At 41.7% G+C, this 14,887-nt stretch overlaps 1 protein-coding gene across 1 annotated transcript in view; it reads right to left on the bottom strand.

The window, feature by feature from the left end:
• Nucleotides 1-8,539: 8,539 nt before the first annotated feature.
• Nucleotides 8,540-14,887, bottom strand: part of COLQ (collagen like tail subunit of asymmetric acetylcholinesterase) — a 157,854-nt gene continuing 151,506 nt past the window's right edge. Inside the window, exons 16-17 of the mRNA XM_033930733.1 lie at nucleotides 14,189-14,291; nucleotides 8,540-10,326 (exon numbers count right to left, since the gene is read on the bottom strand). Coding sequence (XP_033786624.1) covers nucleotides 10,257-10,326; nucleotides 14,189-14,291 — 173 coding nt within the window. The 3' untranslated portion in view covers nucleotides 8,540-10,256. The remainder of the gene's footprint in view (nucleotides 10,327-14,188; nucleotides 14,292-14,887) is intronic.

The following is a 14,887-nucleotide window of genomic DNA, read 5'->3' as shown; positions in this document are numbered from 1 at the left end:
AGCCACCACCACCACGATCTTGGTAAAAGCTCTGGGCACCAATGCCAAACTGAAAGGGAGCACCGCAAACTGGAAATTCGGCCGTCCCATCCCCCTGGTCGGATGAGATCGAGTGCCAGGAAGCGCCTTAGGCTTACGGTCCTGCACACTTGCCATAAGGTCATCCAAACTCTGGCCAAATAAGAGCAAACCTTTGAATGGCGATTTGCTCAGAGTAGCCCTGGATGAAGAATCACCCGACCACTGGCGAATCCATAACATTCTCCTAGCAGAAACTGAATAAGCTCCCAGATTAGGAAAAACATTCAAAATATCATAGAGTGCATCTGCCAAATAATTCACTCCAGCAATGACATGCCAGGGCCATAAAGGAAGTGGCCGCTGCAGCTTGCACCTCCGTCGCAGCGGAATCAAAAAGACACTTCATGACAAAATCCAGTCTTCAGTCCTGGATATCCTTCAGGACAACTCCTCCATCCGAGGACAAGGAGGTACGTTTAGTGACCTGAGCCACCGCCGAATCCACCCTCGGCAGTACTAGGCACATGGAAAATTCCAAAGCCATGGGATACAATTTAGCCATCGCCCTAGTGCACTTCAGGGGACCCTCCGGCGCCTCCCAAACCTCCAAGAGCATTTCTGCCAAATCCGCATGATCTGGAAATGATGCGGAAAGCGGGGGCTTAGAACTCATGACGGAACACTCCGCCTGAACCGCTGAGTCTGATTCAAGTTTCAATGTCCGCAGGGATTCAGAGATAACATCAGGAAGGTGACTGGACTTAAAGAGCCTGCGCACCATCTGATCCTCCCCCAGATCGTGGGAAACAGTGTTCTGGGAATCCCTGAGATCCGTCAGGCTAGCCACGTCAGCAGAGCCCGCTGAAGAGCCGTGCAACAGCATAGAAATTGACGCAGGCGCAGAGGCAATAGCAGAAAGTTGCTGCTGTCTTTCAGGTGGACCAGCAAGGGAGCAGAATGATATGCTGGAATCCAAAGGCTGCACAGACTGCCGCACCAGAGTCTGAGGGGGAGACACAGGCATAGCCCGCTTTCTCATGAAAGCCTGATACATCATATCCAAAAAGTCCGGTGGAAAATAGTCCCCGCCAGCCAGGGCCGATCTGCGAGACTCAGATTTGGAATGTTTTGAAGACTTATGAGACTTTTCCCCGGAACTGCACTTGTGTTTCACAGAAATGCCCTCCTCACCCAAATTTGGCGTCCCGGATGCTGGAATCGTGTCTCCAGTGGAATCGGAGGAAAGCAGAGCCTCCCCAGAGGAGGATAGTGTAGACCCAATCTAATCTGCAGGCTGTTGAGAGGGCTTACTGCAGTTTCAGGCTTACATAGCACCCTCCAGAAGCAGACAAAATTTAAATTGTCTGTGTTCTCCCGCCAAAGGATCAATTGCACAGAGTTGATCTGTAGCACATGGGCAAACCCACAAAAAAAAAATTAAAAAAAGACTAGGAATTAAAACAAATCACGTGCAGAATTAAATTATTTCAACCATACAGAGAAACTGCATGAACAAACTGAGCAAGACAGGAAGCTCTCGGGCAGGTAGCCCACAGGGGAGGGATCATCTTTTAGTTGCCCTGCAGCTGAAGCTATCAGACATACAAGAACCCTCTAGTTCAGCCTCCAGAGGGATTGTACAAGAATAGGGTAGTTGGTGATCTCATTACAGATTTGGGGACTGCCATAGCTGAAATACACATTTCAACCCCTGTCAGATCCTCAGAAATTTGTGAATTCTGTTGCACACCTAATCACCCCTTTGTGACAAGGACATGATAAAGAAGGTTGATTGCTAAATTAGACAGTCTCATAACCATAAGACTAACATTTTTCTGGTATCCCCCCAAAAAGGATAGTATATTTCCAAATATCACTCCACATTATGGGATATAATGAAATTCCTGTAGTGGAAAAAAAGTTGTCCACCGGCACCAACCCCCCAGATTCCACAGGTCAGATTAGCACACAAATCAGTCAATATCTTCAAGTTTTATGCCACTTTGAAATATTAGGTTTTCTTAAAATAGAGTGATAAGAGATATGGGGGGTCTATGATAATGAGGTCTAAAACCAACTTATGTCAATTGCTCAATAGTGATGTACTTAGGGCACATTCAATTTGCTGTTTTCTTTGATTTTGTTATAATAAAAAAATGTTCTGCTCTAAAGACCACGTGATCCAAGTATGACAACATGAGGAAATGAAATAAAACAGCAAAGATCACACATTAGGTAGTGGGTAAGGGAACTGTTTAGTTTAAGTATAATAGAATACTTGATATACTGCTCTTAAAATATCAGAGTGGTTTACCCTCAACAACGAAAAGCAACTACAGTAGAACAAACAGAAAGAAATAGAAAGGAAGACAATCCTGGGCAGATTTGGGACCCCCACAACAGGGCACTGTCGATCACCATACACCAAGGAAAGACAGTAGCTCTGTGCTCCAGATGACATCTTTCAGAATTATGGAAAATAAATCATTTCTAATACAACACCAAGATGGTGTTACAATTTAATGACCTCTTTGCAATGAGGAGTGCATGGGGCTAAGGTCAGAGAAACGATGTTCTAGAAATGGCGAAAAACCCCTATCAGCAACAGAATGCTTGACTGTTGTGGTCTATTCAACCCACTAGGGACTACACAATTTACAGATTTGGCACAGGTCTAGCAGATGACTTAAACAAACAAAAAAAAAGGCCCCAGACGTGGATTAGGGAAGCATAATGGCTCAGTCTCCATCATTCTGATTTCCTCACTTAATGTAGAAATGCTCATAATTATTCTGTGAAAGACAAGCACTGCAGACCTAGAGCTCCCCATCTCATTTACAGATTGAATACTGGCATCGGTTCACCAGCTGATAAGCCAGAGAAATAACTCTGATGCGGTACAGTATTTTGATTCCATTCTGTACTTCTGGAATGGTTTAGAGTTTGGACTTTGGCCAGCCCAACAAATGAGATGGTGCGTCTTACAGTTAAACTATATTAAATGAGAGACCGCTCCCTTTTCCAATTACATTAACTGGGGTAGTGTTTTTGATGACTAAGGATCATGGCTAAAAGAGCTTATAGTGCTTACATAGCTTCCACCTTATCTTCATTTTCTTTTGGCAGCTTTACAATTGTGACTAGAAGACTTAATTAAGATCCTTTTAACATCCTCCTTCAAGGAACAGTTTAGAAAAAGAAATACATCTACTAAAGAAAGAATAAAGCAGTATAGGAATTAGAAGTGTGCATTCGTTTGAAATGACATAAGAAATGTCAATAATGCTTCTTATATTGTTTTATCCCAAAGTAACAGGAATTGCTGGCAATTTTCTCCCCTGTGTCCTCCTCAACAGCCCACACTATTGCACTCAGCTGGTTCAACCAATTTTTCAGGGTCTCATGCCCTCATCTATTTAGAACATAGGTACTGAGCAAGGAGATGACCCTGGCAACAGCTTCTCAATGAGATCTCTTTATCTCACTTGGCCCAGAAGCTCAAATGCCACCAGGTTTTGTAGGAGGCTTATGGGAGGTTTCTATGGGAGTGAGACAGGTATCAGAAATTGTTTCTGACTTAATTTCTACTAATGGAGTGGGTGGCTACCTCTGTCTTTCCTACTCCTCCAATTATGGAACTTGCTGATACTGAGTTATCTGGAGGAAGTAATGAGGTAATCCGCCTGAGTAAGGCTCCAGTGGTGACCCTGGATTCATTGCGAATGACCTTTGAAGTCCTTAGCTGCTAAACTGCATTCTATTTCTTTTTTAAATTTGGTTCATCCAATCTGTTTATGGCCAAGTCATTGCATCTACATAATACCACATCGCCCACGACCTCCCAAAGTACCACAAGTAGTAAACTCAAAACCAAAAGACCTACCCCAATCTCCTAAAAATTTCTTACCTATTTATTATCTCTTCTTTAATTGTTAAGTCATAATGAGTTCCTCTAAGGAACTCCTTAAGGGGAATCCCTTTTGGGTCACCTCTTTGAAAGTAAACTGTAACTATTGCAGCAAATAGGGGGTAGTATATACACTTTCCAACTGTCCCCTTCCTAACTGATGTTCTCATTGTATCTTCTGAAAACACACTGAAATTTAATTTTATTTTTTTTTAAATGAAATATTAGCAGCCTTTTGTGTTTATAGCTTTGTTGCACTCCTGCTTTCCACCAAAGGCCTTCTCACCATATCTCTCAGGTAGTGGTACAGGCCCTGGGTCTATTGTTAATCCCTTTTGCAACAGATGGTGACATTTAACCTTTTACTGTGCTTTACAGTAACATTGGTGCCTTCACTCCTTCAGTGCTTCCCAGAGAGTGCCAGGGATGTTGCTCAGGAAGAAAACACACAATGCAAATTAATCTGACCAGAATACAGTGATAAATGTATAGTTACTTCTCCTGGAGACCATCCAAACTCCTCATAAAATCTATTAAATATTGTTATGATACATATTACTGGGTAATATACTGTACAGGGACAAAGGAAACATAAATAGATTGTTTCCTTACTCTCCACTAACTATTTGAACACAGAGTGTGGTATACCTTTTGTATCCAGCAGTAAATTAATAGGTTATACTCCCTTCTTGCCCCCCCTCCCCCTACACACACACACAGATCCCGTCCTGCTGGGTCCTACAATAGCAGCAGTGGCAAATGCATTTTATAGATTTAGCATAGAATCTGCAAGCTCTTGTGTTCCTGACAGCCCTATGGAGCTCTTACCCGTCCCCTTGCACATATGGGAGGAGGGGGTAGGGAATCACCGGGCCTGTCCAGAGCACAAGGGCTTGTAAGCTGTGTGCTGAATCTTTAAAACACATTTGCTGCTGTTGCCACTGCTCCAGAACTGGACCATCTGAGACAGCAACACTGGCCTGGATTGACGCATGGTAACAATGGCAATGATCTGGCACCTATCAGAAATTGGCACCACAGGCAGTTGCCTACATTGGCCTGAGGATGGTGGGACCTATCATTAGAGAAACAGGTATTTGCCTAGAGGGGTACAATTTTGGGTTTGGCACCAACACAACATGGTGTTGTGTCTGATGATGCTCAGCCCAAAAGGCCCTGTTGATGGCTGAAGCTGATGCAGGCAGAAACCTACTCAGTGCTGGTGGAGCCCCAGTGTCAGACACAGCTCTGTCAGCCAAGAGGACCATGCCTCCAATGCCAATGAACCAGACTTAGGAGTGCCAAAATGTTTCTCTTACTGCACTTCTCAACTCTTCAAGGTCCTTTTCTGCATTTTAGGGCAGAGTTTACAGGTCCGAGGCAAGCACCAGTTATGAGGTCCAGTTATCTGTCATGACCTTGCTATAACGAGAACACTGTGAATTATAAGGGACAGTGGAGCAAAAATAGTTGCAGCAAAATCAAACAACACCAAAATTAAAGGAACTTAAAAGGGCCAGTAAAAATTGAGAAAGAGAAGAAAAATTGTGAAAAAGGATAAGGTCTCACAAACTCATGCCACAAAGGCCATAAGAAAGGAAGGCACACAGAAAAAACATGCTGAGATTCTTTTTTTAAAGTCTTCTCAGCTCTGCAGAAAAAGACAGACTGCTGGTCTTGCACAATTGAGGTGGATGGGAAGGCACCTACATATATGTGGTTCATGGATGCCAAAGACTTCTGGAAAAATCAGAATGTTGGGTAGCATCCATGTCAAGTGTGTCCTGCTTGTCTTTGGAAAATTTAATTGCTACAGTTTTTGCTAAGTATAACCAACACCCTAAAGGCTGGCATGGGTCGTTAGTATCACTCAGGAGGAAACGCTAATATGCTTGCCCTTGGAGAGGGCAGCCATCTGCAGTCACCACTGTAGGCTGCTCTTCGCTGCCAGTAACCATGGAAGCGGTTACTGAAGAAAGTCTGTCTGAGGAGACTTGTGAGAAAGGAGGGAGTCTTGGAGAGGTCTCGCCCAAGGGAACACCTCTATGGCTGCCATCATCGACCCCAGAAGCTGCAGGTAGTCCACACCATGGGAGTTGGCTTCTGGAACAGATCTGAAATCTGCTTCTGGAGCTTGTCTGCATGGCTCTGGAAAAAAACCTGAACAAAGACCGTGTCAAACATAACTCCCAGGTACTCCAGATGCTGGGTTAGCTCCAGCTGACTCTTCTTGAAGTTGACAATCCATCCCAAGTCCTGGAGGAATTGCACCACTCTTGAAACTGCTATATCGCCTTCATCCTTGGACGGAGTTCTGATGAGCCAGTAATCCAAATATGGGTGCACTTGGATTCCAGCCTTGCAGAGGTGTGCTGCCACTACTACCATTACCTTGGTAAATGTGCGAGGTGCTATTGCTAGGCCAAAGGGGAGCACCGAGAACTGGAAATGCTGCCTCAGCACTTGAAACCACAAGTAACTCCTGTGGGCTGAGAAAATGGGAATGTGGAGAAAGGCCTTCGTCAAATCAAGGGAGGTGAGAAATTCCCCTGGCATCACAGCCACTATTACTGATCAAACTGTCTCCATTCTGAAGTGCGGCACTTTTAGGACCGCATTGATCGACTTGAGGTCCAGAATTGGCCTCCAGTCCTCTGAGCCTTTCTTTGGCATGATGAAGTATATGGAGTATCTGTCCGAGCCCAAGGAGTATCTGCCCAAGCCCAAGTCTTCATTAAGGAGTGGCTCTATGGCATGAAGATCCACTAGCATTTGCACCATTACTTGGACTCTGAGGGCTTTCTCCAGTTGGCCATCCAGAAAATCTACAAAATGGTCTGGAAGGAGGGCACAGAACTCAGTATTGTAACCATCCCAAACAACATGTAGGACCCAACGGTCTGCGCCAATCTGAGCCTAGACCTACCAAAAGGTTGACAGCCTGCCCCATGGTCTTCAGGCTGCCAGTCGGCTCAAGGTCAGACAGTCTCAACTCCAGGAAAATCTTGTCAAGAAGTGGGGGAGGACCACGCAGCCAGACCACTATTAATCCCAGCAGAACCAAGAAGAAGCCAAACAACCTGCACTCAAGCTCCTGAATAAATCAGAGATGCAAGCAGCTATGCAGGGGACAGTCCCTGAGCTTCAAAAACACAAAAGCAGGCTGACTAGCTAGGTGTCCTGAGGGCTGATCCTGGTAGCAGCAAATTTCAGCAGTGCAAGTCTGCGTCTTCTCCCAGGCAGAGGTCCCAACAACCTCTGGGCACTGAGCCTCCACTCGAATACTTAGAAAAATACCAGAAAATAATAAAACCGCAGAGCAGCAGAAACAATTCTGAGCAACTTGCTTGCAGAAAACAAACTGAGGGGCAGGAGCAGCTCCCTAGGAAGAAAGTAGCGTTTGAAAAGATGATAGTTTTCTGCAAGCAATTTGCGGGTGCAGATATTCAACCCCTATGGTTCAGGACCACTAGACACATTGCATTAGAACTACCTTCCTATAGAAAGGCACTGGGTAATTTTGGGTAGCTTTATTTCCTTAGAATTTCCTATCTGATTTTGCCTATTTTTAAACTCTTTGGGGCTGTCATAAATTGGCATCACTGCTCGTGCCTAAAAGCAGCACTTTAGTAAATGATGGTATTCTGTAAGTTACGTGCATAAATGCTGGTCTTCCCAATGCCCTCCTAAACTCCTCCCCTATGAATGCTCCCTTGCATTTATGAGCAAAGCATTGTATGCATTATTTATAGAACAGCACTGCCTACCACCACTGCCTATTGTAGGAAAGGATATAGGAGAAGGTGCTACTAAATCCAGCTTGAGAAGGAGAAAGCAGGGATGAAGGGACTCCTAAGAAGACCAACCAAGGTAAAGCCTCCAACATCAGGAATCCCTTTGGGCAGAAACAGCTTTAATCTGAGAAACATAACTAAGAATAGATCATTCAAAAGGAGAATCTAAGAGGCTGTATTTGTTACTGGTTTTATTAGCATATATTTACTGGCATTTTTTTTCTTGCTGGCTCTGACCTTCCAAAACCAGTCCAAATATTACTTACAGCATCCTGCCTGATGCTCACCAGGCAACCTACGGTTACCCAAGAATGATGACTATTATGTCCCAAGCGGCTTTCATGGCTACTTAGGGCTCCTTTTACTAAGGTGTGCTAGTGTTTTTAGTGCATGCAGGAAATTACCACGTGCTACGCTTCTAGAACTAATGCCAGCTCAATGCTGGCATTAAGGTCTAGCACGCGCGGCAAAGCCCTAATGCACCTTAGTGAAAGGAGTCCTTAGTATAGCTATATTTTATAAATTCTTCCGACAAACAACTTCCAGCTTCCATTCTATCTATACATGTTTTCCAACAAAACAACTTTTAGCAATTTGCAAATTTACATTAAAAAAACAACAAAAAACAGCACTCATACACAAAATAAAAGGAATCTAAATATGGTAAATAATTTATTAAATATTTTGCATAAATAAAAAAGGAAAGAAGTGAAAGGAAAAAAACTGCTAAAACACCACAACTGAAGTGGCCCTCCTAGGCTTCAGACAGAATTGGGCTAGCATCTTAAGAGAGCAAAAATATAGGTAAGAGTCGCAGTCAGTAAATATGAAATGTCTTTATTTTTTCATCTGTGGATTCCAGCATTGCGGACATGCAATTAAAGCAGATTCCTATCAGTGCTTGGATTTATGTACTTAACACATATATAATAATATACCATGACGTCCATCTTATCTGGCTGTTGTAGCAGTACTGGTAGATGTGACAGTTGCTGGCATTTGTATCTCATGCAGTTTGTATATTCAGTGTGTGGCCTCTCATATAGAATTCTTATCACTGTACATATCATATACAGAATCCTAGAGAAACGCACAAGATCCACTTGAGAGTCAATGAAGGAATCTGCCTTTTTAGACCTGCTAAGCAAACAAATGCAAAACAGCTTTGCATGCTCTCGGACGTAACAAATTATTCCAGTCTCCACCCCCCCCCCCCCCAAAAGTAAATCTACATAGAGTCTACTTAAGCAGTAGATAAATCCAATAAGAACTGGCACACATTTCTGTTCTTCAGCATATACACAGATTAAGAGTTTGCAATACAGATATAAAAAGGAGACAACATTAAAATGACTTTGAGCACCAAGCAGGATACAATCAGGAAGAACACCATCAGGACAGGATATCAGGACACTACAATGTGTCTGAATAATTTACTGTTGATGAAGTAGGAACACATGAGAGAAGGAAAGAGAGAAGAAGGCGGAGGAAGGGATCTAGATGGGAACTGAGGGGCTGAGTGGAGCAACAAAGTGGATAAAAAGAAAAGGCAAGATTAGGAAGAAGAAACAAACACTAGTTTTTGGGTATAAACCAGAGGGCAAGTCTCAGTACACCATCACATAAACAGATCCTTCCTTATTTTGTAGGCATACTGAAGGGTTTTATGGGTAATCATGCAGTTGCTCCTGGTTACAGTAATAGCAGAGAGTGCAGTCATCCTGGTACAGAACATGGACAAGAATTGGCTTAGCTGCCTGATTTTTATCTCCTGCTTCATTCACTGTGGTGGATGCCACATGGCAGCTCGTTGGTGCAATCTAGTCTTGGCCCAGAACTGCGGGGGCTTCATGTCAGTTTTTGTTCACAACAACTTCCAAATGTTTTTATTCCTTCTTTTCCCTGATCTGCCTCCACGATGCATTGTATGCCCCAGATCAACTGAATTAGCTTGAAGTAGTGGTTTTGGCCATTCTTTTGCATGTCCTCTAAAGTTATCGTATAACTCATGTGAACGCAATGCAGTACATACAAATTTCACATTGTAGTAAGAGATGAAACAGTCTTCGTAAACACCGCACCTGGGATACGCTTTATATTTTTTGGGAGAAAGTCTAAACAAGAACAATAAAGAACCTGAAGTATTTACTTGAATAATGTATAACAGTGTTGTTGAGGTATTGTCTTCTTAATGTAATATTCCTGTTCAGTACAATTCTGTTTCCCAGTAGGTTTATCCCATTTTCCTTTGCATTTTTGACAGAGAACTATTTCGGCCAACAGGTATAAGTAAAACGAGTCGTACTGGCAAACATTGTTCAGTGTGTTCTATTAAGACAGGATGCAGTGGTCCTATTTTCTTCCAGTTAGACATAATTAAAACAAATCTCAAAACAGCCATCAGCAGCAGGAGGACATTTTGTTTTTCTCACACATATTGTAAGTCGGTATGTTGCCCAGTCTTTGACGGTTCTGCACTTGCACCTGATGCTGTAGTAACATTGAATGGGACACCACCCACCTTCGGTTCCTTTTCATGTGAAGTACCGGCACTGTGTGGAGTCAATGTAACAATAAGATGTACACCGCAAGTGTCCATAAGACCTAAGTGAAAGAGAGAAAGTGTGCATCAGATCTGAGGTACAGCGAGGGAAGGTTTATATGGCTCCCCATGATGTGCTTATTCAATGGCCAGCATTCATACTGCAATAGTACATCGTTCTACTCCTGTCTGAGGTCATTCTTCTATTTTGATGTATTCTTGGCTTTATTTTGGAAATGCATATGACAAATTCAAGTCGGCTGACTGAATTTGCTAATGGTAAGGATTGTAAAGCAAAAATAATGGGTGAGAGCAGAAAAAAATGTAAACGTTGGGGGTCAATATTCAGCCTGCAATGTTCACTGGTGTTATACCCAGAAATTGAATGCTGGGCCATGTCTGGGCTCTGGCACTGAATTTCCAGGTTTACCAAGCCAGCAAAACCATAGCCGGAAAAGTGCAATATTCAGCATTTAACTAGCTATGGGAAACCACATCAAGAGAGGACTGACTTTTATGCAGACCTATTTATACAGAGACCCTGACCAGTTAAGTGCTGAATATCGGCATGTAACACAGTCAAGTACCGACACCATCCTCGGAACACCCCCAAAATAGCCAATTTTGAGTTTGGTGCTAACTGGACATTTTCAGCGACACTAACTGGCTAAGTACAGCTGAATATGACTGGTTAGCCCTGAACAAGTGATTTGTCCGGCCAGGAGCCATTTCTCACTGGTTATATTGCTTTGAATATCAACCCCAAGGAGAAAGGATAGGCAAAAGACAGAGCCAGACAGAATAAGAGAGCAAGGCAGTGACTATATTTTCACTTAGGATGTAAAAAAAAAATTTTTAATATAGTAAAAATATCTTGTAAATGCCGCTGATCAATCTGCTACTACTTACAAAAATAAACTCTCTCCTATGATTTCATAACTATAGTGCATGATATTGCTTCTTCTTTCTTTCTTTTTTTTTTTCTTAAATCATTTCCTTGCATTTGATGGGGAAGGGAAGAAGGGTTTCAGATTCAACAAGAAAAGTGTCTCAAACTAACCCCTACCTCTTCACCCATCATAGCCTCAAAATTTGGGATCCTAACAAAGTAGCAGCAGGCTTAAAGTTAAATTTAATAGAAATGGACAGGTTGCTGTTTTCAAAAATGATCCTCTAGTCTTTCTCATGCAAAGATGAATTACTCTTGATCCCATTTTGAGGGGATCTAATATATGCAAATTTTAACAGCATTCCAAAATGACATATCACTTTAAGCTGGGTTTTGGGTAGCAGTTTGCAAGACAGTTCTACAGTCTAGTATACATCTTTGCCTAATTTAAAAAAATGTTGTTTGAAACTCGACACCTTATTGCTCTGAAAGTGAGCACTAGGCAGAGCTGAGGTCCATGAAGGCAGCTTTTTGCCAACCCCTATCACCATAAACTGAGGGAAAAAGAAAATGTTGTAGTTTCAGACAGTTATTCCAGTTCAGAAAATATCACTCTGTCTTGAAATCCACATTTGATATAAAAATCTTCCAGAGGAGTGACATCTTATAGACTCACAGATTTATTGAAGCAGAAACTTTCAAGGTCATGCATTTTACAAAATGGACTCCTGTCCTTGAAAGCTTCTGCTTCAATAAATCTGTGAGGTTAAACCAAGTCAACACATTACAGTTCTTAAGACCATTTTATCCAGCCTGCTTGTCAATTTTTAAAATAGGATATGGTAATAGATTTCAGCTTGCTGATGCTCTAGCTTGCTAGCTTTGTGTGTTTCTGAAAATGTTATTAGCAATGCCCTGCTGTAGCACCGGACAGTTTGGCCCTTTGATAATGATGATGATAATAGCAGGGATGTGTGCAGCATTATGGCATCCTTGCCCTGTGTTATGTATGTCTTAAAAAGCTGTGCTTCTTTCCTGCCAGCCATCCTATCAGTTTTTCCTGGGGTGAAAAGGGCTGGGGAATCAAATATCATTATTTAAGAGTAACATCTATTTTATTTAAAAACTTATATCCTGCTTAAACATAAGCGGTTCACAAGATACATACATAGTTTTTAAAACCAATACAACAAATATTTAAAAACTCTCCAACAGTATTATTAAAGTAAGCAGCTTTCAAGAAAAGGCCTCTATAAATAAAATCGTTTTTTATACCTTTTAAAATCTCTGAATATCAGAGAGCATCCTAAGTGACCCCTGCCACTGAGATTACAAAAGCCATTGTTTTTGTGTAATATTTGCTTGCCAGCCCTTCACTAACTCCCCTCTGACTTCAGGGCTCGACCTGGTTGATATACTTCCAGCACCTGAGTCAGATACCTAGTGGCTGGATTGAGGGTCCACTATTGCAAGATTCTGGCTAGAAAGTTGCACAATTGTATTACTTTGAGTCTATTTTAGTCTATTTTTGTATCTTTTCCAACAGCAGATCCAATTATATTCAAATGCATTAAGTCTTACAAGTTATATTCACTTTTCAATTCTGTGGACCTTCTGACTGCAGCCGGGTACCACGCTACCGGTTGCTAAACTCTTCGTCAATCCAATCTTTATTAAAGTGCTTTTTATAAAATGTACTATATCTAAAGTGTTTTATTTATATATTTTATCATTTTCATTATCTACCAGAAGAACGTCAATTAGCTTAATAGTGATCTGTTCTTCTTTCACCTCTCCCGACATGCATGTTTCAAAGTGAAACTTTTCTTCAGGGTCGAGGTAAACTACAACAAAAAAAGAAGAAGAAAAATGTAGTGCCTACTTATTCTTATAATTTAAAGTTAAGACCATCCTAACAACAGTGCCTCTATCGTATTTAATCTGAAGCAAGCAGGCATAAAAAGTAACAAAAGCCACCGCTTACCGTTTGTGGGAGCTACACTGAATGCATTTGAATATAATTGGATCTGCTGTTGGAGAAGATACTAAAATATACTAAAATAGACTCAAAGTAATACAATTGTATTAAGGAAACAACAAGTGACTTATATATTTAGGATTCTATAGAAAGTTGCATGGGCACAGAAATTTCACCCATAACCACTAAGATTCATTCCATCCCCACAATTAATCTCCTTCATCCCCACAGAAGTCAACACTATTATTTACTTACTAGCAGCCTTCTATTTTCTCCCAACCTAAAGCTTCCCCTTATTTGTCTTGCTTGACTGTTTAGATTGTAAGCTGTGTCAAGCAGGGACTGGCTCTTATGTGTTTAATATACAGCACCGTGTAGGTCTAACAGCGCTATAGAAATGAAAAGTAATCCTACTACTCAATCAAAAAGTGTTACAAGCCTCACTGTGGTGCTCCAACAACTTCTCTGTAAATTCTGAGCCTCATTATGGAGTCATTAGATATTTTGACTAATGGGAAACCCATAGCAACTTCTTCTATCCTTGCGGGAACTCTATGGTAATTTCTTCCATACCCGCAGGAATCCCACAAATTCCCACAGGATTCTTGCAATCCCCATTCCCATGCAGTTTGTGGATTACAGTGGCTACCTTCATGGATTAACTTCATTACCTTCTTAATTTTTTCTCTGAAATATATTTCAGAACTTTGTAATCTCTTTGTCACAGAAGTACTAGACCTTGAAGGAAACCAAGATTAGCCAGATAGGCTACTCAAGAATGAATAGGCACTTTTTCTGTTTCTTTGAAGTCAAAATACCCTTAACAAGTCATGATAGAGAAATTACTTCCTTATTGTCCAAATTGTACATAGTACAATATAAGATTCTTATATCAACCTTCAAAGCTTTGGTTGGCATCAGCCCTGAGTACCTGTTGAATGATTCTACCACATTCTTACTCAATGGCCTCTGGTTCTTTGGCCTAACTCAGACATGCTTCCTTGCATATTGTCTTGCTAAGCTCGGTTTTAGATTCAGGCAAAATGAATATACATACCCTGGAAGATAAGTTCGACATGACTGAAATCCAAAATCATTTCCATCACATTCTTCTACCCCTTCCTGTCGATAGCCATCTCCACAATAGGCATGTTTGCATTCTGAGAAAAGAGAGGACAGAAAGTCTGAGGTTTCTTCCTTGTTACAGTACAGGATGTGCATTGGCCTCAGATCAATCTTTTTACTCATTTTTGTGCTGCTAGAAAATATCAGGCTTTAGCTACAGGCTGACTGATAACTGAAAGAAGATGCAGAGCAAATATTAAGAAAAGGACTTTGGCATGTCCCTTTTATTCTAATGACTAATAACATTATGTATTAAATTATTAAAATGAATCCACGTGAGATTTTTACATTGGGAGAAATGCAACAAACCAATAGAATGTTTTCAAGTTTATCACAGCCAGGTGTAGGCATAGGTAGGCCCAGATGGGCCTGGGCCTGTCCACTTTTGGCTCAGGCCCAACCAGCAGTGGTACAACATTGGTATAGCTGAGAGGGATTCCCCAAGCCCCACCAGCTGAAGATATCAGAGGTCTGTCTTAATTCCCCTTGTGGCAGTCAGCAGTAGTATTCCCAAATGTCAATGCTGGCACCCAGTGCATGTTGCAAGGGCATTTCTTCAGCTGACGGAGCTTGGGAATCCTCACAAGTGAAAGTATTTACAGTAATTTTTAAGCTAAATATGACGGAAGTG

This window comes from Geotrypetes seraphini, chromosome 2 (genome assembly GCF_902459505.1).
Source record: "Geotrypetes seraphini chromosome 2, aGeoSer1.1, whole genome shotgun sequence".
In the NCBI taxonomy this organism is placed as follows: Eukaryota; Metazoa; Chordata; class Amphibia; order Gymnophiona; family Dermophiidae; genus Geotrypetes; species Geotrypetes seraphini.
The sequence above is the reverse complement of the archived record's forward strand: the minus strand, read 5'-3'. Positions and strand labels throughout refer to the sequence as shown.